Here is a 23,940-nt window from a genome sequence, read left to right as displayed (position 1 = left end):
GTTTGGGAACTTTGAAAACTTGCTATAATCCATTCAGTAAAATTTCCTGACAACTGGCAGCAGTGATGGATAACAAGTAACTTTTTACTCTTTCAGCGAAATCTTTACTAACAGTCCTAAAGAGACAGAACATCTGGCATACATTAGCATACTGAAGAATATAGGCATCAAACCTACAGCTTCTGTCACACTTCATTAGAACAGTGAGAAATTTAGATTTGAAAGAGAAAAGATGATTTAAACTTCTCCGTACAAATCATCATGGCTACCGAAAATTTCACTTATACAAAACTTGTATCTCGTTCTTCACACACTATGTCATCAGTGCCAGTTTGATACAAAATGCCTAGAATTTTGAAAGGTGTTTAATTCACTGTCACATCAACACTTCCTAAACAAGATTCATTCCTATTAGATATCTAACTGGGTTTGAGACAACTTTGAAAATATTCTGATTCGTTGTTAGGACACTAAGAAACTGCAGTTTGGCATATGAAACATGAGGATGACCTATGCTTCTGTACAAAAATGTTTAAAAAATCTTAACTGGCAAACATCCCAAGAAAGGTGCAATACATCTCACAAGACCAGTCTTAGAAAATTTCAATAATCACCTTTCGACAAACTACTAATATTCCCATATGTATCTATCCCAAATGATGAGCAGATAAAATTATGCATATTGGAGCTCCCACAGAATTGTAAAAGCATTTCCCACATACTTCTGAAATGAATGGGATGAAATATTAATGTTCATACAGCAAGAAGTATAGTCTGCATCACTTATTAGTTATTCACCTCAGCAACAAATGGGTGAACTTAATATAGTTATTTTGAAAGCTGGACTGTGAATCAACTGTAATAATAATGAAAAGGAAATTGTCCGTGATAAGTTTTTGTTTTTAGTTGAATTTGGCTGCTGCATGAACATAAAAAGAAATAAACAGAAGAATAGAAATTTCTGGGTTATTTTTTTAGTAAACTATGTAGAATTTTCAGGTCCAAGATTTTGGTGTGTCTGAAAAGTTGTGGCAGTGAGACATACATTTTTAATGTGCATAACTTTCAAAACATGAGGGTTGTTCAGCAAGGAGTAGAATAATGAATGTTGGGAAATTTTGAAAGAGGGCCAGGACAACAAGCAAATGGTTCAAGGAACTGACTTCGGTTAAAGATGTGATTGTAACAGCAAAGAATTTTTTGGGGGGGAGGGGGTGTTGGACAGCATTTAGCCTGGTGGAATGGGCAGTAGGTGAATCAAGGAAGTTCTTCCTTGGATTCCAAGATAAGAAAAGATTGAAACAATGACCTAACTGAAGGTGGGTAGACAACAGAAAATATCCAGAAGGTGGATACATAAGGCTACACTGAAGACCATAATGCATCAAACAGAAGTCTTGGTGTTAGGGTACACATACATTTACAGGTAAGCTAGAAGTAGTGCTTTTGCCTTCTCCTTGTGGCAGTATCATCAATTAGTTCTGACTCCTTCCTCCCTCCTCCCTCCACTGTACCCACCGTTTACTGTCTCAGTATTATTTATTGACCGGCGTGTATTGATACTCATAGAATGAATAGTGTTTTGTGTGCAGTAAAATTGTACTTATCTTGGCAATAGACATGTCTATTAGTTTTCTTCTTTTGTGTCTTTACTTTTTTTAACTGATAATTTTATAGCTGTTACCATCAGGCTTCTCCAGGTTTCCTATGCCTAATCCTTTGAGCTTTATTGCTGTTGTTAACTAAGACTAACTTTGAACTTTGCAACAAACACTCGCAGATTACTACTATTGAATTAATATTTTCCTCAGCTTTATCTAACCCATGAGGACAAAAATTGATTTTCTTCAGCTACAATTGGTCTAAACAGATTTCCTTCCCGGAGGTACACGTACAGAATTTCTGATGGGAACTGTAATACATGAAACAATGAAAGAGAGAAAGAACTATTTTCATGCCACACATACTCTACACTAAATAAAGGGAGCAGCTGTTTAAATAGCAAAAGAACTATGATAATTGTCTTGACATCTCATTCAGTGTGACCTTTCACAAATATGTTACAGAACATCCAGTTATGCAAAGGTGTAGCTGCTTCACAAGGACACACTTTGTTTCTCCATTCCTTAAGGATCTTTTTTTTTTTTAATATAAGAGAGAAAATTAGGTTTTTTTTCTTCTATTTAACCAAGATTTTACACAAGAGAATGTGTTTTTCAAAAATTGTTTCTTTTTATTGCTTCAGGCTAACACAAAACACAGTGCAATAGATATATTTTTCTTGACAGTGTAAAACAGTGGTCGTCAAACATTTTTGCTTGAGAGCCAATACTGACGAGTGTCAGCGCCTCAGGCCACGTAGGTAGCAACCTTGGTATCAGTTGATAACTTAGATAAATTAGTATGTTATTGGTTCCCAATATACCAGCTATGTTAAGGGTTTCACACTGCTGCCACCTTCAGCAACCCCAAAGTCGTGATACTGTAGTTGTGTGACGAAATGTTGTGTTTTCTCTGTGAGCAGATGATTAATTGATCAATAACAGTAACTGTATTTACATTTAAAGGCACTTTGTGGTATGCAACAGTCACAAATGTCATTTATCTTCTACTCATTTTGTTGGATTATCACCACCTTGATTTAATTTTATGTTCCTTGCCACAAGTAAGTACTGTGATGCAAATGTAAATATTAGGCTACCATACATGTCAGTCAATTACCACAACCTTTATTTGGTATTTACATTTGTCTGCTTTGCCAAATTACAACCAAACTGCTGCACTTCAACATAACCTAGACGTCAAGTCATGCTACAGGTGCATGTGTCACCACAACCAAATTGGCCAGTTTCAGCCAAATGTCAGTTGTACTGTACTCATTTGAGTGACTCAGTCAAACAATAAAATATTTCCCCTCACACATCCTCAACCTTAATTTTATTAAGTACATATTAAAATATCACTATTTCTGCAAGTATTTTTATTTGTTACTGAACATCAACAAAAACAAAACGAGGATAATGGAATGTATTCGAATTAAGTCAGGTGATGCTGAGGGAATTAGATTAGGAAATGAGACACTTAAAGTAGTAAAGGAGTTTTGCTATTTGGGGAGCAAAATAACTGATGACGGTTAAAGTAGAGAGGATATAAAATGTAGACTGGCAATGGGAAGGAAAGCGTTTCTGAAGAAGAGAAATTTGTTAACATCGAGTGTCAGGAAGTCGTTTCTGAAAGTATTTGTATGGAGTGTAGCCATGTATGGAAGTGAAACATGGACGATAAATAGTTTAGGCAAGAAGAGAGTAGAAGTTTTCGAAATGTGGTGCTACAGAAGAATGCTGAAGATTAGATGGGTAGATCACATAACTAATGAGAAGGTATTGAATAGAATTGGGGAGAAGAGGAGTTTGTGGTACAACTTGACTAGAAGAAGGGATGGTAGGACATGTTTTGAGGCATCAAGGGATCACAAATTTAGCGTTGGAGGGCAGCGTGGAGGGTAAAAATCATAGAGGGAGACCAAGAGGTGGATACACTAAGCAGATTCAGAAGGATGTAGGCTGCAGTAGGTACTGGGAGATGAAGAAGCTTGCACAGGATAGAGTAGCATGGAGAGCTGCATCAAACCAGTCTCAGGACTGAAGACCACAACAACAACAACTGAGCATAAAGGTTAACTCTTTGAAAGCCCCCAACACAAGTTCGAGTTTTTGGATTCAACCGATGGCTGTTAGGTGAACATTATTACAGTATAAAGTATAGCTGAGAACCAAAAATACTTGGTTTGTGCCATATGCGGCCTGTGGACCAAAGTTAGATGACCACTGGTGTAAATCATCTGTATGTCTGCTGATAAAAAAGCAACAACTAGGGTAAAGCCAAGCATTTTGCATATCATAAAATGCTGACATTCTCAAGACATCAAAACCTGAAGTTCATCACTATGCATCTTCCACTTCATATTATTTCCTTTAATATACATTCAGGGTTGTTACATAACTTGAAACTTCAAATTTTGCTTGTAAGTTTTGTTGTCACAATTGCACAGTTGTTCCATTCCAACAAGCTCATTCTTTATCCAACACAATGATGGCAATGCTGTTCACTTATTTCATTTTTTTTATCAGTACCATTTGTTTTTGTAAGAAATTGACAAGGTAACTCGGCAACATAAATAGAAACTACTTAACTTAATTTACCTTGCATATTAAACAGTGTTTTTCACATTAAAATTGTAGAATGACCAGACAATGAAAGATTTATAGTTGTAAATTGTGAAAACAAGAAGAGAATATTTTGGAAATAAACTCAACAAGCTGATATCGGTTCAAATATTGCCACATAATTTAGTACAGGATAATATGATCCCTTTAATACTTTCCAGATTTTATGTCCATTTGATTTCAGATATTTGTAGGTCATTTCCATAAATTTGTGCCAATCTTCTGTGCACTGGTGGGAGAAATATTTCTCCCTCCCCCTCACTTTCCAGATGTTTGTAGTTTTCACGTTTTAATGTTCCTTCGTGTAGACATTTTGGAAGGAGACTGTGTGTAAATAAAGGTGTACTTTTTATAGGCCCCTGGCTATTATGACATGAGCTTCCAGGCGCCGACGAGCCTCTCTACGGGGAGGGAAGGTGGCCTTGCTAGTGTAGCGTATTCAATGTCAGATGGCAGGTACACACGAGGTGACAACAATGCGTCACCTGTACCTTCAACACTTTCACAGCAGGTAAGCAGCAAAATAATACCTCCTTAATTGTTTTATGCTGTTATGTTTCAAGAAAACACTAGTAGTTAACTTGATATGGTTTTTATAGCTTGTGCTCAGTCTGTTTGGCTTTCTGTGCAATAGAACAGTAAAGGTTGTAGTGAAAATTTGGAGGTTTTGTAGGTAAAGTCTGGTACACCAGATATGAAAGTTACTTCCGGCATGGACCAAATTACTTTGTAGTTGTTCATGACAAAATCAAAACACCGGAGGTTTATACAAACTGTGTGCTATTTGCAGCTGTTTACTCATTCTCCCACTTAAAAGTTGCTGTCATCTTGTTTTGAAAATGTACTATCCAGCTTCACAATCCAGAATGAAATAATGAGGAGCTTTAGAAAACATTTAATAACTAATAGTTTCATTATAAATTAGATCGATAAGGTTTCCTTTTGTGTTTCAAGCTTGTTGGTACTTTAGACTGAGAATGCACAGTGTCTCATTTCATGACAGTTAATACCCTACAAATGAGAAACGCTGTGTGTAGAACTCAAGAATATATGACAAACCCTATTTGGCAATCAATGCTTTAAAATTATAGATACATCAGAGTTAAAAGTAACTGTGCAGTACACACTTCCGGCTTTAGGATTTGGGCACAGGAAGATTGCGTGTGCAGTTAACAGTTATTGGGAATATTTAGATAAGAATGAGTCATGATGAGCTACAATCTAATGTGTAATCTATTTTGGATCCATGTGCTATATATTTGCCAAACCACTCAGTGGGAGAAGGCTCGCAGTATGCCATTCGTGAAGAGTAATATATGTAGGTACTCTCACACACAATATAAGGGAATAATCACCTAAGATTTTTGTAAACAACTTTGTCTCAAATTGATACTTTTCAGTGCACACAACAAATGGCACCATGAGAGTTGCCTAACTTGTTACTTCCCTTCCAGTTCAATTTCTCTTATCTATGTTACAACAAAAATTGTCTCAAAGGTCATTTTGTGATGGTTTTTTGATTGCTTTTTCACTTTGCCTGACTAGTGTAACAACCACAAACTTTGAATCCATTAATGACTTTGTTGAAGTAAGCACTTACGAATAGCATTACGTAGAAGTAATTAATTCATTAAGCAATGAAGGCTTTGTAAAAGCTGTGCAGCTCTGCATAGTCCTTGTTTTTTCACAAGAACACCCCCCCCCCCACCCCCACCACACACACACACACACACACACACACACGTACGTTCACTCACTTTTGCAACATTATCACAGTAACTGATTTCCCAGACTTGTCATTCACTTTGCCTTGGCCGGAGTATTGATGATATGTTGCTGTGCATCCTTTTGTGCTTCACTTAACAACAAACCAATTCTCCTAATGCTATTTCATATGCAAGTTCATCCTAGTATGACTAGCTTAGTTTGTGTTACTACTTGCATGCATTATACAACTTCCTGCATTTTCACATTGTTTGTAGAACACTGGTATATATATTCCTTCACTAGAGGAGCAAGTGGAGAAATGCAAGTTAGTAAGTTACAGTTTGGACAGAATATATTTTGGTTATTGCATGTGCATCCACATTTAAGATGAAACACTGATTTGGTTCCATGTATTACATTACTCTGTGGTTCAAGTTTTACTTTTCAAGGTGGAGAACTAATCACTATGCAGATTTGATGGTGTACTTGTCTCATTGTGTAATTTTTTTTACGTACTACACTTTGCAGCTTACCTTGGAGTGGGGAGAAGTGATGGTCTTGTTTCTGGGAAGAATGAAATTTTTATTAAGTGTTTGTGTTCTGTATCAATACTTTACTATTAACAAATTTAGGGGGATGGTTCATTAGATTTATTTCAGAGACCCTAAATAATTAATGTTTTTGAGAAAAGTACCAGCAAGAAAAATTTCATACACCATTGTATTCCTTTTATTAACTTGTTGCTTGCTTTTTATGGTTGTGTGTGCTTCTTTTTGTATAATTGAAAGGCAGTTTTATCACACTTCACAACAGTATTGTTCATTCATAAATGCACATGTTGTGTGTCTCGTAAGTATGCCATTAGTGACTAGGCACTTCTGCTACAATTATGTCTTTTTTCCCTTTTGTGTACAGTGTTTTGGTTCTCTCTTTTTATTGATATTGTAGTCCATAGATACTCCTTTGTAATTTGGAGAAATTAAATTATTGTCCTAAATATTGGTTAAGCAATTATTTGGTTCCTATTTAAATGTAACTTAAGTACAGTGATGAACACATTAAAGAATTATTAAACTTATATTATCCTGGAAAACTGCCATGTTTATCAAAATAAATTTCCTAATATTTGTGTGAATTGACGTGTCGTAACGTGTGAAATAGGCAATTTTGAGTTACTAATTTTGCAGAATGCAACACAGGCACATCAGCAGCCGATGTTAAACCCATCTGCCCTGCCTCCTGGTTATGCATACTTCTATGGTGGTGGCATGATGCCTGGCAGCTTCCAGTACGGGACTCCTGCCATATATCAGGTCTGTATTATTATTTCTGTTCCTAATTTTTTAAACATTGTATAGAATACAGGAAAGAGAAACACTGATACAGTTACAATAAATAAAGTAAATTTTGAGCTTGTGAGTTTTATTGTGGCACAATGAAATTTGTAGAACAAACTGATCTGCAAAGTGAATGTCTGCTTTTTCCTGGTGTGATCCTTCGTTGTAAACTTTAGTTTTGGTTCTGGATAACTGCTTCATTCAGTATTGCAGATGACGGAAATTTATGCAGTTGATGATAGTTGCAAACTAAAGATAAAAGTAGTTAATGTGACTTGTCAGAAGACCTCTGTAAAAATCAAGTTTCTTTATGATAGTGGAATAGTTAATTTGAAAACCTAGCAGGCTTGCTACCTAGTACAGTCTCAGGCCATCGTTAGTAATATTCCATACATGATTAATAAATTATTTAAGGAAAATGTCTCCATAGTGTTGCATGCGTGATTTGAACACAGTTCTGAGCATCTTCCTTTAGCACTCTTGTGACTTTTATTCACTCATTTTCATTTTTAAGATTGTGGTTTATTATTATACTGTCATTAAACACACTTTAATATTGTATGTTCGTGGACACTGTCTGGTAATTTTCTGTCATCTACCAATGTTCTGAAACATTCTTGGAAAGTTGAAACACATTGTGACACTTTTTGCTTTCATTGTGCTTGAACAGATGCCACCTGCCACAAATGCACATGGTACGACGACGACATCACAGTATCCTAAGCCTGGTACATACGGGTCTGGTTATGCATCTGGCTATGATGGGTTGACGCAGAATCAAGACTATAGTAAAACTGGCTATGTTGCTGGTAGTCAGTCACAGAGTAAGACTGGAGTGGGTGCAAACACTGGTTCAACAGGGTCCTCTGGTGCAGATCTGAGTGCAACAATGTATGGCAAATCACATGTTGCTATAGGGAAAGTTAATGTAAGTCAAAGACAAGTTTTTATTTTTTTGTATGAAATAAAAAAATTCCTTTACTCTTTTAAAAACCAGTGTGTCAGTTGGTTTGATGATCTGATTTTTGTTTTGTAGTCATATGATAAACAAGGATTCCATTCTGGTACACCACCGCCATTCAACTTGCCTGGCAGTCAGAGCACACCAATAGCTCCTAGTGGAGCGTACACACCTCATCTGTTTATTCCTGCTATACCACCACATCAGCAACATCACTCAACTACTCTAATGCACCAGCCATTGCATCAGGTAAGGACAATTTCACAATTCGTCATAGGACTAGAAGTATAAATCCTTTCAGAACAGCCTTAATTAGAAGTGGGGCAATATTTGCTTTCACAAAAAGTGTACTTTTAAGCTTCTTGGGTAAGAAAGTGAGACCCATAGAAAAGCATAGAGCTGTATGAGTACAGTATTTTGAGAAAGAGGCTAACATACAAAAATTGTAGATGTGCAATGCAATGGAGATTGGATTTTAACAAGCTTTCGGTACTGATACAGCAAGAGTTGCAGATGTTATGGTACTTAATGTACAATAACAAAATTATGTTGATTGCACAAATGAGAATACCTGTGAGGATTATTTCCAAGGGATTGGGATTAAGTTACTCTACATGTGATTCAGTGTGATGTTCAAGGAGGCAGATTCTAGAATTGTATGGTAAAGTCGTGAGTGGGCAAGGTGACATTTTTTGTCTGACACAAGTTAGCATTGATATTATAAAATTGGAGAACAGACTGTGTGAAACGTGCTCCTTCATTTTCAGTTCTTAAAACAGGGAACTTGACTCAAATGTGGCTTAGTTATCCTTCTGAAGTACATCTCAGAACATCAACCATAAATGACCTCATTAAGAAAATTTACAATATTGTAATGTGTGATTAGTGATGTATAAAACAGTCCATGCAGTTCACATCTCAGATGAAAGTTGCAGTATGTTTCACTTAAAGAATTTAAGTGTGATTGTATTTTGGAAGAAATGTGCCACATTTTTTGAATGCTGGCCACAAGTAAAAACAAAATAAATTTTATCAGCAACATTTGTACCATTAAAAAAATGCTGTAGATATTGTGTGTAGGCATAAAAGGGGGGGGGGGGTCGGTTTGTGGAGAAAATTATGGAGATATGAAAAACGCATTACCATGTCTAGCGTAGGAAAACTATTGGCATTCCAAGATTCCAGTTGTCTTGGAATGGATAAATACAGGTCTTGTATGACTTGCACCATTCTTCCTGCAAAATAGTGACAACCTCAGGTAATGCTGATCGAGGTGGTTAACAATTATGCACCCTTCTCTCCAGAGTAAACCACAGAGGCTCAATAATATTGAGGTCTAGTGACTGGTGGCCAGGAGAGACACGGCATGGTTGTGCTCACAGAACAAGTCCTGGGTGATGAGAGATGTGTGGACAGGGAACCTGTTGTCTTTGAAAACAGCATCACCATTGGAGAACATTGTACCATGGGCCAGATCCGGTCAGCCAAACTGCTGACATAATCCTTGGCAGTATTGCAGAGTAACTGTGGAATACCATGATCTGGCTGCCCAATGGTGGAAACAATGTGAAAAAAGTATCATCCAGCCAAATTATATTCCTTGATTACATCATAGTCCTGGTTTTATGGCTTCAGCACCATGCTGTTCTGTTATTGGCATGTGCATCACAGATAAATGGCTCTGGAATTCCAGCTTGCCCTACCATTCCCAGCGTATGAAGCTTGATATTCATGCTGTTTTGGTGCTGATAATGTTCATGAGTGACTTCCCCTTATTTGTCACAATCCCCTTTAATGACTGTTTTCACTCAACACATACTTTTGTCAACATTTTGACAGAGTGGATGAAATCTTTCAGATTTCTCTATATACATTATAAATCGCCACTACAGTTCCCTTTGAAATCCCAAACGCTTTGGCTCCCTTGAATATGGAAGCACCCACCACATGAGCATTGACATAATGCACCCACAGCCACACCAAACACTGTTCTGACCACATCTAATACTTACAACATATTGAGGGCATTTCACGGGTGCGATTAATGACTAAATACAACAGTGCCATCTACAGGCTTGGCTAGCATCTGCACTGCAGTTCAAGCATGTATTTTTCATGGTGTTTCCATATTGATAGTTGGCAATAAATACTGCATAACTCCATTTAGTAAAAAATCATGCTGGTGAAGCAAAAATTGTTTCTTAAGAAACAATATAAAGTGATTCCAAAGCTTGCTACATGAATAACTGTGTAGTAGAAGCCTAATTATTGATATATTATAGAAATCCATGCACTTTCAAATGTCGTTTTGGGGTCATTCCACATCAAATCAACAAATGAAACTGTCATTTTCAACCTTACCCTCTTGGATTTAAATGAAATTAAGTATGCCTATAGTACTCATAAATAGCACCACAAATTAATTTTTTCACATTTTTCTGAGAAAAAGTTACCGAGTAATGGACTTTCAAATATTGAAAAAATGACAAATTTTTGACTCGTGGAACAATGTTGTTTTCTTTATAACTCTAGTTCTAATTAAGCTAGAACCATAAAATTTACTTCATTGGAAAGCTCTTTTAAAGAGATTTTATATGATACCAAACATCATTAGTTTAATATATATACACACATTGTTTATAAAAACAACATTGATGAAATTATCGAATTTTGAAAAACTGTATTTTTAAAATTCTCAAAAAAAAATATGTGAAAGATACACTTTACATCTACATATTCTGAAAGTTTCAACTTGGGATGAGCATGGGATCACTATCAAAAGCAATTCTATGTGTACCATGATTCTCCAAAATCACAGTCAGATTGGTGAATTTCTATTATTTTGCTACACATGACAATATTACAGTGTTAGATTTTGTTACATGATCCACAAATTGTACTTTTGAAACGAATAACTGCTTATTAAACTTTAGTGCTAACTATTTATTAATAGCTGTAAAACCACGGGGGAAGAAAAAGAAGCTATCTCTCATTTTAAAGATTATATGTAAAATTATTCTTTAGTGTTACTATCTGCAATCTATTCAGTATTTTATTTCTGGTTAATATGGTCAGCAACTTTCACCTATTGTTGAAAGTGACCCACACATTCTTTTGTTGTGAGGCAGGTGTAGTGAAATTATGTGATTAACTCTGAAATGTGTTTTGAATCTAGCTTAAAGGTACTTTTGTACAAATCTCACAAGAGTCTGTAAGTTTGTATGCCTACAACCAGTTAATGTTTGCATACTATTAACATTTTTTTTTTACAGGAAGTGAAATAATAGAGAAGTAATATTCTGTAGTATTGAATATAGAAAGCTGGGGCATTCAACTTCAAAAACATGTTTTTAAATTAGTTTGTTCACTTGAGAAGTATAAAATGCCTAAAATTTCAGCTTTGTGCTGTAATCCATTTAATGAAAAGGGCCACAAGAAAAACTTACGGCCTGTTTCACAATGGATGATAGCAAGAAAACCTTTCTTAACTTTAAATCAAAAAGTGTGTGACAACTGCTGTAAAAAAATTGCACGAGTAGAAATTTGTGATACGTCTAGCTCAGAAAATGATGATGATCTACTGTATTCTGGGGTGAAACAAGAAAGTGAAAAGGTTTTATGTGATAGTGACGTACAAGACATTGCGGCAAGTGAGGCCTTGGAAAGGTTGAATGCTTCTTTGCAGTCTGTTGGTGAATTGCCAATTAAGAAGAAACAACTGTGTGAAGCAAAATATCCTAAGGAAAAACTAATTAAATTAACTTCAACAATTCCAACAAAGGTATTGCTGCTTCCTTCCAAAAAAGAGGAAGAGGTACATGATCATGCAGAATCTGAGATGACCAGTCAGCTAAAAGATAAATTTCGTACATGTAAATCTCAAAGTAAACAGATGGAAATTCTTACCATTTTACCTAAAAGCTTGAGTGTTAAGAAGCTTCAAAATGAATTTAATGTAACAAATTACATGGCTCGAAGAGTAAAAGATTTGATGAAGGCCAAGGGAATTTTGTCTTCACCAAACCCAAAACCTGGCAAGACTCTTGATCAAACAACTGCTGCTTTTGTTAGAAACTTCTATTGTTCTGATGAGATAAGCAGGGCAATGCCTGGGAAAAAAGATTTTGTGCTTGTGAGAGATAACAGAGAAAAACTGCAAGTACAAAAACGGCTAGTTTTAAGTAGTTTACGTGAACTTTCAAGACAACCATCCAGAGCTCCACATTGGATTTTCGAAGTTTGCAGATCTACGTCCCAAAAATTTTGTTTTAGCTGGATGTAGTGGTACACGTAGTGTCTCTGTGTGTGTACTACCCATCAAAACTTCAAACTCATGCTGACTGGATGTAACATTCCTCAGCTGACAAAGGATGAAGATAATCCAATAAAAACTTACAAAGACTGCATTGCAAGAGTTATATGTAATCCGTCATTACCTGCTTGTCATTTTTGTGAATGTAAATTCTGCCCTGGCCCAGAAACATTTAAGACATATCTACAAGATTTGTTGAATATTAATGATATTGATAATATAGCTTACCAGCAATGGGTTTCCGTTGATCACACGTCTCTAGAAACAATCATAAAATCACGTGACAACTTTATTGATTGTTTTTTTGATAAATTAAAATCGCTTACACGACATTCATTTGTTGCTAGTCAACAATCAACTTTCCAAAAGAGACTGAGAAATGAACTTAAAGAAGGCGAAGTCGTAGTGATCTGTGACTTTTCTGAGAATTACTCCTTTGTCATCCAGGACGAAGTTCAAGGCTATCACTGGACAAACATGCAAGCAACGATTCATCCCATTGTTGCTTATTACAAGGATGGGAACAGACTCGAGCACACAAATCGTGTAATTATATCAGAATGCCTAACACATGAGACTGTTGCTGTGCATTTGTTCCTATCGTACTTGACGGACTTCCTGATTGTTAAATTCGGTAGAAAACTAAGAGAAATATATTATTCCTCTGATGGAGCAGCAGCTCATTCTAAAAACAGGAAGAACTTTATCAATCTGTGCCATCATGAAGATGATTTCCAAACTGAAGCTGAATGGCATTTTTCAGCCACCTTGCATGGGAAGGGAGCTAGTGATGGTGTTGGTGGAGCAGTTAAATGACTTGCAGCTCGAGCAAGTCTTCAACGGCCATACAGTGGTCAAATAATGACACCAAAACAACTTTATATGTTTGCCAAGGGTAACATAGAAGGAATGAACTTCAAGTTTGCTGTTAAAGAAGATCACAAAAATGAAGAAATGAAACTTAAGGAGAGATTTGAGAAATGCTGCAAAATTGTAGGGACACAAAAACTTCACACTTTTATTCCTTTTAGCAAGGACAAAATAATAACAAAAGTGTATTCAAACTCTGATGATGGTAAAATTGATATATATATATATATATATATATATATATATATATATATATATATATATATATATATGATAGAGGGAAACATTCCACGCGGGAAAAATATATTTAAAAACAAAGATGATGTGACTTACCAAATGAAAGTGCTGGCAGGTCGATAGACACACAAACATACACACAAAATTCAAGCTTTCGCAACAAACTGTTGCCTCATCAGGAAAGAGGGAAGGAGAGGGAAAGACGAAAGGATGTGGGTTGTAAGGGAGAGGGTAAGGAGTCATTCCAATCCCGGGAGCGGAAGGACTTACCTTAGGGGAAAAAAAGGACAGGTATACACTCGCGCGCGCGCGCGCGCACACACACACATCCATCCGCACATACACAGACACAAGCAGAAATTTGTAAAGGCAGAGAGTTTGGGCAGAGATGTCAGTCGAGGCGGAAGTACAGAGGCAAAGATGTTGAATGACAGGTGAGGTATGAGCGGCGGCAACTTGAAATTAGCGGAGGTTGAGGCCTGGCGGGTAACGAGAAGAGAGGATATACTGAAGGGCAAGTTCCCATCTCCGGAGTTTTGACAGGTTGGTGTTAGTGGGAAGTATCCAGATAACCCGGATGGTGTAACACTGTGCCAACATGTGCTGGCCATGCACCAAGGCATGTTTAGCCACAGGGTGATCCTCATTACCAACAAACACTGTCTGCCTGTGTCCATTCATGCGAATGGACAGTTTGTTGCTGGTCATTCCCACATAGAAAGCTTCACAGTGTAGGCAGGTCAGTTGGTAAATCACGTGGGTGCTTTCACATGTGGCTCTGCCTTCGATCGTGTACACCTTCTGGGTTACAGGACTGGAGTAGGTGGTGGTGGGAGGGTGCATGGGACAGGTTTTACACTGGGGGCGGTTACAAGGGTAGGAGCCAGAGGGTAGGGGAGGTGGTTTGGGGATTTCATAGGGATGAACCAAGAGGTTGCGAAGGTTAGGTGGACGGCGGAAAGACACTTTTGGTGTAGTGGGGAGGATTTCATGAAGGATGGATCTCATTTCAGGGCAGGATTTGAGGAAGCTGTATCCCTGCTGGACAGCCACGTTCAGAGTCTGATCCAGTCCCGGAAAGTATCCTGTCACAAGTGGGGCACTTTTGGGGTTCTTCTGTGGGAGGTTCTGGGTTTGAGGGGATGAGGAAGTGTTTCTGGTTATTTGTTTCTGTACCAGGTCGGGAGGGTAGTTGCGGGATGCGAAAGCTGTTTTCAGGTTGTTGGTGTATTGGTTCAGGGATTCCGGACTGGAGCAGATTCGTTTGCCACGAAGACCTAGGCAGTAGGGGAGTGACCGTTTGATGTGGAATGGGTGGCAGCTGTCATAATGAAGGTACTATTGCTTGTTGGTGGATTTGATGTGGACGGACGTGTGAATCTGGCCATTGGACAGATGGAGGTCCACGTCAAGGAAAGTGGCATGGGATTTGGAGTAGGATGAGGTGAATCTGATGGAACCAAAGGAGTTGAGGTTGGAGAGGAAATTCTGGAGTTCTTCTTCACTGTGAGTCCAGATCATGAAGATGTCATCAATAAATGTATACCAAACTTTGGGTTGGCAGGCCTGGGTGACCAAGAGGGCTTCCTCTAAGCGACCCATAAATAGGTTGGTGTACGAGGGGGCCATCCTGGTACCCATGGCTGTTCCCTTTAATTGTTGGTATGTCTGGCCTTCGAAAGTGAAGAAGTTGTGCGTCAGGATGAAACTGGCTAAGGTAATGAGGAAAGAGGTTTTAGGTAGGGTGGCAGGTGATCGGCGTGAAAGGAAGTGCTCCATCGCAGCAAGGCCCTGGACATGCGGAATATTTGTGTATAAGGAAGTGGCATCAATGGTTATAAGGATGGTTTCCGGGGGTAGCAGATTGGGTAAGGATTCCAGGCGTTCGAAAAGTGGTTGGTGTCTTTGATGAAGGATGGGAGACTGCATGTAATGGGTTGAAGGTGTTGATCTACGTAGGCAGAGATACGTTCTGTGGGGGCTTGGTAACCAGCTACAATGGGGCGGCCGGGTTGATTGGGTTTGTGAATTTTAGGAAGAAGGTAGAAGGTAGGGGTGCGGCGTGTCGGTGGGGTCAGGAGGTTGACGGAGTCAAGTGAAAGGTTTTGCAGGGGGCCTAAGGTTCTGAGGATTCCTTGAAGCTCCGCCTGGACATCAGGAATGGGATTACCTTGGCAAACTTTGTATGTAGTGTTGTCTGAAAGCTGACGCAGTCCCTCAGCCACATACTCCCGACGATCAAGTACCACAGTCGTGGAACCCTTGTCCGCTGGAAGAATGACGATGGATCGGTCAGCCTTCAGATCACGGATAGCCTGGGCTTCAGCAGTGGTGATGTTGGGAGTAGGATTAAGGATTTTTTAAGAAGGATTGAGAGGCAAGGCTGGAAGTCAGAAATTCCTGGAAGGTTGGGAGAGGGTGATTTTGAGGAAAAGGAGGTGGGTCCTGCTGTGACGGAGGATGGAACTGTTCCAGGCAGGGTTCAATTTGAATAGTGTCTTGGGGAGTTGGATCATTAGGAGTAGGATTAGGATCATTTTTCTTCGTGGCAAAGTGATATTGCCAACAGAGACTAAGAGTGTAGGACAGTAAATCTTTGACGAGGGCTGTTTGGTTGAATCTGGGAGTGGGGCTGAAGGTGAGGCCTTTGGATAGGACAGAGGTTTCGGATTGGGAGAGAGGTTTGGAGGAAAGGTTAACTACTGAATTAGGGTGTTGTGGTTCCAGGTTGTGTTGATTGGAATTTTGAGGTTTTGGGGGGAGTGGAGCTGGAAGTGGGAGATTGAGTAGATGGGAGAGACTGGGTCTGTGTGCAATGAGAGGAGGTTGAGGTTTGCTGGAAAGGTTGTGAAGGGTGAGTGAGTTGCCTTTCCAGAGGTGGGAAACCAGGAGATTGGATAGTTTTTTGAGGTGGAGGGTGGCATGCTGTTCTAATTTGTGGTTGGCCTGTAGGAGGATGCTCTGAACAGCCGGTGTGGATGTGGGAGAGGAAAGATTGAGGACTTTTATTAAGGACAGAAGTTGTCGTGTGTGTTCATTGGCTGAGTTGATGAGTAGGTGACGGATTAGGTGGGTGAGGGCAATGGATTGTTCAGTTTGGAACTGGTATAGCGACTGATGAAAAGAAGGTTTACAGCCAGAGATGGGAACTTTAAGTGTGAGGCCATTGGGGATAATGCCAAATGTCAGACAAGCCTGAGGAAATAAAATATGGGAGCGTAATCCGGCTAGGGCGAAGGCATGTTTGTGGAGGGAATGTAAATAAAACTTAATGGGGTCGTTGTGGGGATGTTGTGAGGGTGACACTTTTCACCTTCTAATACCATGTCACCTTGTCTGACAGTGGTTTTTTTTTTTTTTTTTTTTTTTTTTTTTTTTATACAGTTTTTGTATATATATATATATATATATATATATATATATATATATATATATATATCACTGGTTTGGTATCATGTAAAAGACCTTTAAAAGAGCTTTCCAGTGAAGTAAATTTGATTATTCTAGCTTAATTAGAACACGAGTTGTAAAGAAAACAACACTGTCCTGCAAGTCGGAAATTTGTCATCTTTTCAATTTTTGGAGGTCCATTATTCGGTAACTTTCCGTCAGAAAAATGTGAAAAAATTAATTTGTGTCATGATTTATGAGTAATATATGCATACTTAATTTTAAAAAAAACTGAGAGGGTCAGGTTGTAGCACTTGTTGATTTGACATGGAATTGCCCTTTGACTGTGGAGCTACCGGTTGCTGCAATTGAAGTGTTTCCACAATCAGATGGAGTTAAAAGGTTTTCATTGGCTACCATCGATATTTTTGTCAGTACTGCTGTGAGACAGACAGGGCTCACCCCTACATATTAGAAATAACTAAATAAAATTTTTCATTTGATTTTCATGAGAAGAAAGCAACTTGGTCTTATCATGATGTTTCAGCTACTTTTTAAAAATCACTCTGTTTCTCAAGGCATGGATTTTGTGTGTGTGTGTGTGTGTGTGTGTGTGTGTGTGTGTGTGAGAGAGAGAGAGAGAGAGAGAGAGAGAGAGAGAGAGAGAGAGAGAAGCCTTTCATGTGGTTGATTTAACTATGTTTGTGTTGTTACAGGTTTAGATGAGGATGAGATAGGCACCTGGAGCTGCTGAAAACGGGTATGTTTCATGCTACTTGTGAATTGATACTAAGTGAATTAGATACATAACTCTGCAACAACAAAGAAACTTTTCTTTTATGAATTCAGCTCTGGTTTCAGCTTTACGCTATCATAAGGTACAGTGTGATCAATCCTCAATGCAACTGCTGCCTGGCAGGGATTTTGTTGGCCGACGGGCACTGACATGGAGTACATTTCCCCTGTGCTGCAAGGCCTTTGTTTGCACAGGTAGCACATGTTTGTTAGCCAACATAATATAATTTAGTGAGTGAAAATGTTTCAAATGAAATTGTGAAGTACAAGTATTCTGTTTACCAAAGAGTATTACAGTATGATCCATATGTGCATACAGAATCAACACGTGCAGTGAAGACATTATTTCAAGAAACAAGAATTGTTCTTGACAGGAAACATACACAATAATTTACAGTATTCACAGAAGGAAACATACGCAACCATTTACAGTACTCACAGAAGTAACTGGATAACATTGGGCATGCTCTGGAAGGATCTAAAATAAATCAGTTTGACATCTTTCTAGCAAATGGGAATTTCTTATGGATCTGTTCAAATGGCATTTAAGTTTATGAAGTTACAACCTTATAAAATAACTGTAGGCCAAGACCCTGCAAAAAGGTTGCATTTTGTCACTAAATTTTGAATAAGATGCATCACAGGGAAATTGACTCTCACCTAACTTTCTTTTTGCATGACTCATGGTCCCATGTAGATGGATAAATTAATTCACAAAATCTGGAATGTCTTACATAATTCATGACTTTGTTCAAGACACAATTATCACTAACAACACATGGCGTTTCTCTGATTTAACCCCCAGTGTTCTCTGATTTAACCCCCTGCGAATTTTCTCTCTTGGGGGCATTAAAAGAGAGAGCATACAAATCAGATCCACACACTTTAGGTGAACTTAAATCTAATGCTTGTCAAAAAATTGCTGTCATATCTTAAGAGGTAACTGCAGAGTCAATGGCCAATTTCCTTAGCAGGTGTCAGAAACACTCGCACAACAAAAGAAGACAGTTCCAGCATTTCCTTGCGTAATGCAAGTCAGTTATTTATTTTTCTTTTTAAGCATATATGTTAAATAACTTGACACAATCATACTATATTTACTGCAGATCTACTGTAACCCACACTGTGGACACAGTAGCCAGCCGCACGCTGCGATAGTGGTTACATTATAGATTTATCACCCCGTATGTAAGAGGAAAATAAAAATAGTTACTTCGTCTGTATGTTCAAATGAGACTGAACTTTGAACTGATCTTCACTGAGGTCAGATACTATCAGTCTTTCCATTCTCAGTGTATGATTTATGTTGGTACTTCGTAACTGTATTATTAAACTGGTGGTTCACTTATGTTCTTACCTGCTAACACTTGTATTCTTTGGAAAGGGTTGTATTACATTCTTCTAAAAGTTTGAGGTGCTGTATATACCCATCTATAATACGAGGTTTCTTCCCCAAATTCTTCGCTCAAAAAAAGTTCAGGACCATCTTACATTCGCAAATTAAACTATTCTTGCTGAGGTCAACTTTTTTACGTTCTCTGATTGATTAGTACAGGAGTCATCTTACATTTACAGATGAAGCTTTTGCAGTTGATGTCACACAGAGATTTAATTTGAAAAGTTTGTAAGGGCAGGAAGGAACAGTGAGAGCAGCTTGGCCGAACACTACGACAAATATGGCAAGTGGAGTGAGCGGACACCGCGTTTCATTCTGTGGCCAACTGTGTAAATGTATATCGCGGACATTCATTTTTTATGAACATGTACCAGTTTAAACTACAGTTTGCCTGAATCCATTTGTAGTCGAAAAATTGACTTCAAAATTATGCAAATACCCGACAATAGTATATATTTCTGCGGGAGACTAGTAATGCTAACAGATGTAAATTTGCGTAGAATACTTGGAACGTGGCACAGCAAAACGAAACCAAGCTTCAACAACATTTCTAGAACTGTTACCACTCTACTACACTGTTGATTTTCGAGGCTGGCTGTTATATCAATTGCTGCGGATTCATCTGTATGGAGCCCAGAAGACATTGTATTGTCATTAAATTTGCTTGTATTGTCAGCACTGTAAGAACTATAAATTGTTGTAAATTGTAGCAATCAATAATGGATATGAATTAAAGCCAAGGCTGTGTAGAGAAAAGTGGACCTAACAGTTGCAGTTCACAATTGTTTGACGCAAACATACAGTACTATTTTTAAGCTAATCATGATTAGTGTGCAGCAGGAAGTTAATGTAGTGCCACATAAAGTAATGTTCATAGGTGGTTTCAGATAAAGAATAAATTAAATAAAGCTAATTCTACACAACAAATTTTCAAGGGACTGATGCGGGGAAGGTTTTAAGTACCGGAACAGTAGAATGTTCAGTACACGCAAGAGAAATGCAATGAAGGCTTCCCAATTAATCTATAAATTACCTGAGTGCATTGAAGATGAAAGAGGAATTTTCCAACTGTGTGTATTGTTTAATTCAAAGCAAGTACCGGCAGGATGATGAGGAGGGTGGGGCAGAACAATGCTAGTTCTGCAACTTCTTGTGACATTTCACGTTAAACAAATTGTATATTAATGTAGCGCCATCCTCGACTATTTAAAGAATTGAATTTCCGTGTTTGATGTCACATCTCCTTAACTATGAGTCGTGCAGTAATAGAAATTTTCATGTACATCCAATGGTATATGTAGATATTGTGTGCAAAATGTGCCGGAATAGCATTTTAGTAAAAAAGGAAATGTAGTAGTCAATAAACTTTTTGCTTCGATGATTTTTTGGGAGATGTCAGTGAGTAAAAGTTTTGAAAAGATTTGAAATTCTGTGTAAAGTTTGTTGGACGTCACTAAGTGTTCTCATTATCAAATACTAGATGGGTTATTTGCTTGCTGTGAGTTATGCAGCTTGAAGACACATACGAGTTTGTAACTTTAATACTTGACTTATCGTGTTAAATCCTTTATGTAAGATAATACGTCTTCAGGAGAAGATTGACAGTATTTTAAATTACAGAATTGTCAATAAAGATACGTAGTAATGAAAATAAAACTTTTATTGCTTCTGATAGCCATTATATACACAACCTGCAACTGGGAAACCATTTAGTAACACAGATAACCAGTTTAAGGAAACGGTACCACTATTTGCTGGGACTTATTCACACCATCGATCAGGTGTCTGTTTATTTTGATCTGTTAAGGGGACATCTCATCAGGTAGCAAAGAAACAGACCTGGTAATAATAGGCTATTTTCCTTTGTTAAAAGTGTAGTATGGATTTTTATTGATGATTACACATTAAAATAACATTTTCAGTAAATATTCTCACAAAATATATTGTTGTTTTTATGAAATTTAAAGCTAAAAAATCATTACATTCTAAGATTTGGCCACATGATTGAAAATGCTCTTGTTATTGGCTGAAGCTCTGGTGAGTTAGATGAACCTATACTTGTCTATAGGAGTGTTAGCCTAAGTTGCTAGTGTCTGTCCATACTTTCATACTAACAGTTGTTTAGTGATGGAAAACACATTTACAGCTTTTAAATAACAGTGAAAAAGAATTTTGTGAAGGCTGATGGTGGAAAATGTACGAAAGTTGACGCATTTTTGGTCTCTCTGTTCTTCAAAAACAACCTATATTTTTGTATTTCGGAAGTAAGAAACATGAAAATTGTATTGGATTGAGTGGGATGGATGTGTGACAGAGTAAGTCACAGAATTGCCTTAAAACTTAGGGAATCTGGAACTGGGTTATTTGCTTGGACCATGCTGAAAAGGTTTTTCAGATCAACTTGTGAAAGCCTGCACAATAAAACACAGTTGATACTTCTTCATTCAGAAGATAACTCTGATCAATTGTTGTGATAGTTGCCAGAACTACTACTAAATGGGCACCTGTTTTGTAAATTTTCAAATAGCATAATAGTATAAAGTATGCAATTGATGCAGCAGAACCTTAATTTGTCTAAGTATCTATGCATTTCCAGCAAGTTTGATTAATTCTGGGACAGCAACTTGTGTCAACCATATTGTGTAGAAACATCCAAAGTTTTGCAAGATTCACTTTGTATTTTATTAAGACTGGCTTTGGGTTACTTGAACCCATTTTCTAGCTATGGACGGTTCGGATGCTGTCGTACTATGGCAGGATGTCAGTAAGGAATAACTGGCAGTAGGATTTCATATCTATTATTTTATTTCTCCCTGTCTTGTCAAAATGTAGACATTCAGTTCATAACCAACAGATTGTGGTAAAAGTCCGCATATGTCCCTGGAAATATCCTACAGTTTAAAGAAACTGCAAAAAGGTAGGAAATTAAGTACAGGGACCTGGAAAAGATGAAAGAAGCAGAGGTTGTTGAGACTTCAGAGGGAGTGCCAAGCAACAATTTACTGGAACGGGAGAGGCATACAGTAAAAGATAGATTGGTAGCTTTAAGAGAGGAAATAGTTAAGGGACAGAGGATCGAATATGTAGAAAGACAAGGCCTATTAAAAATCCCCAATGGCACATGAGCTTCTGAATTTAGTTGATGGAAAGGTGAAACTATAAAAAATGCAGTAAATGAAGCAGGTGGAAGGGAATACTAACATCTAAAAAATGAGATTGACAGGAAGTGCAAAATGGCTAAGCAGGAATCGCTACAAGACAAATGTAAGGATTTAGAAGCATATTTAACTAGGGGAATGATAGATATCATCTACAGGAAAATTAAAGAAGCATTTGGAGAAAAGAGAAGCAACTGTATGAATAACAAGAGCTCAGATGGAAAACCAGTCCTAAACAAAGAAGAGAAAGCTGAAAGACGTAAGTAGTATTTAGAGCGTCTGTACAAGGTAGATACAGACAATATTATAGGAATGGAATAGAGCGTAGATGAAAATGGGATGGGAGATACGCTAACTAAGAGTAGAATTTCACAGAACACTGAAAGACCTAAGTCAAAAAGGGGCCTCAGCAGCAAATGACATTCCATCAGAACTACTGACATCTTTGGGAGAGCTAGCCATGGCAAGTCTTCCATCTGGTGTTCAAGATATGTGAGACAGGCAACATTACCAAACCATCAGTGTATTAAGTTATAGTTGCAAAATACTAACACACATTCTTTACAGAAGAATAGAAAAGCTGGTGGAAGCCAACCTTGGGGAAGATCAGTTTGGATTCCGGAGAAATGTACGGACAATCGAGGCAATACTGACCTAACAACTTATGTTAGAAGATGGGTTAAGGAAAGGCAAACCTATGTGTGTAGCATTTGTAAACTTAGAGGAAGCTTCTGATTGTAATGACTTGAATACACTCTTTTGAATTCTGAAGGTAACAGGCGTACAACACAGGGACTGTTACTGCTTCAGCCAACACTGTGATAAGTTGTGTTGTCATATGTCCAAGAGAGTGGCAGTAATATAATATAAATAGCAAGCTAGCTGAGGGAAAAGATTTACGATCGGTGCAAGAAAATGACTCTGATTCCGAGCTAGCAGCAGAACCCCACAGTGGGACGATTAACTATGAGATAATTAACAATTGAATAAGCATTGGACTGGGATCTGGTGTGACTGTGCTGTCTAATGCTTTCAGTGGGTCATTACTGTAGATAAGATTTGTACATGGCAATAGATTGAGGTAATTAAAATTTATATTATGTTGTTTAATTTATCTTATATAAGTTTATTTTATCAACATTTAAGTAAAAGAAAATTGAGCTAAAATTTTGTTAGTCTCAGGGAACCTCTTCTTTTACCAGAGGGGTGATGGGGAAGAGTAGTGTAGTTTTTCAACTATAAGAATAGTTCACACACACACACACACACACACACACACACACACACACACACACACACACAGAGAAAGAGACAGAGAGAGAGAGAGAGAGAAATCACGATAGTTATAGGTGAGTATGCAGGTCTTCTATTTAGTTTATCACTCCATTCGCTATGATCAAAAAATCATTGAAAGGACTCCTTTAGGTACTTGCGGGACATGGTGATACAACATGAACAACTGTTTGTTATTCAGCAGTACAATCACAAGATGATGGTGACATAACTTCGTTCATTGTCAGTTCTCTCATAGATATCAATAATTCTGAAGAA

At 37.8% G+C, this 23,940-nt stretch overlaps 1 protein-coding gene across 6 annotated transcripts in view; it reads left to right on the top strand.

Moving 5' to 3' along the window:
- Window positions 1-23,940, top strand: part of LOC126480686 (protein lingerer) — a 134,059-nt gene that overhangs the window by 90,258 nt on the left and 19,861 nt on the right. For 3 of the 6 annotated variants that reach the window (XM_050103918.1, XM_050103915.1, XM_050103916.1), the window contains 5 exons: window positions 4,582-4,737; window positions 7,121-7,246; window positions 7,941-8,198; window positions 8,307-8,480; window positions 17,757-17,800. In XM_050103918.1, the coding sequence (XP_049959875.1) occupies window positions 4,582-4,737; window positions 7,121-7,246; window positions 7,941-8,198; window positions 8,307-8,480; window positions 17,757-17,762 (720 nt within the window). In that variant the 3' untranslated portion in view covers window positions 17,763-17,800. The remainder of the gene's footprint in view (window positions 1-4,581; window positions 4,738-7,120; window positions 7,247-7,940; window positions 8,199-8,306; window positions 8,481-17,756; window positions 17,801-23,940) is intronic. The other 3 variants (XM_050103917.1, XM_050103920.1, XM_050103919.1) reach the window with 3 other exon arrangements.

Source organism: Schistocerca serialis, chromosome 5 (assembly GCF_023864345.2).
Source record: "Schistocerca serialis cubense isolate TAMUIC-IGC-003099 chromosome 5, iqSchSeri2.2, whole genome shotgun sequence".
Classification (NCBI taxonomy): Eukaryota; Metazoa; Arthropoda; class Insecta; order Orthoptera; family Acrididae; genus Schistocerca; species Schistocerca serialis.
The sequence above is the reverse complement of the archived record's forward strand: the minus strand, read 5'-3'. Positions and strand labels throughout refer to the sequence as shown.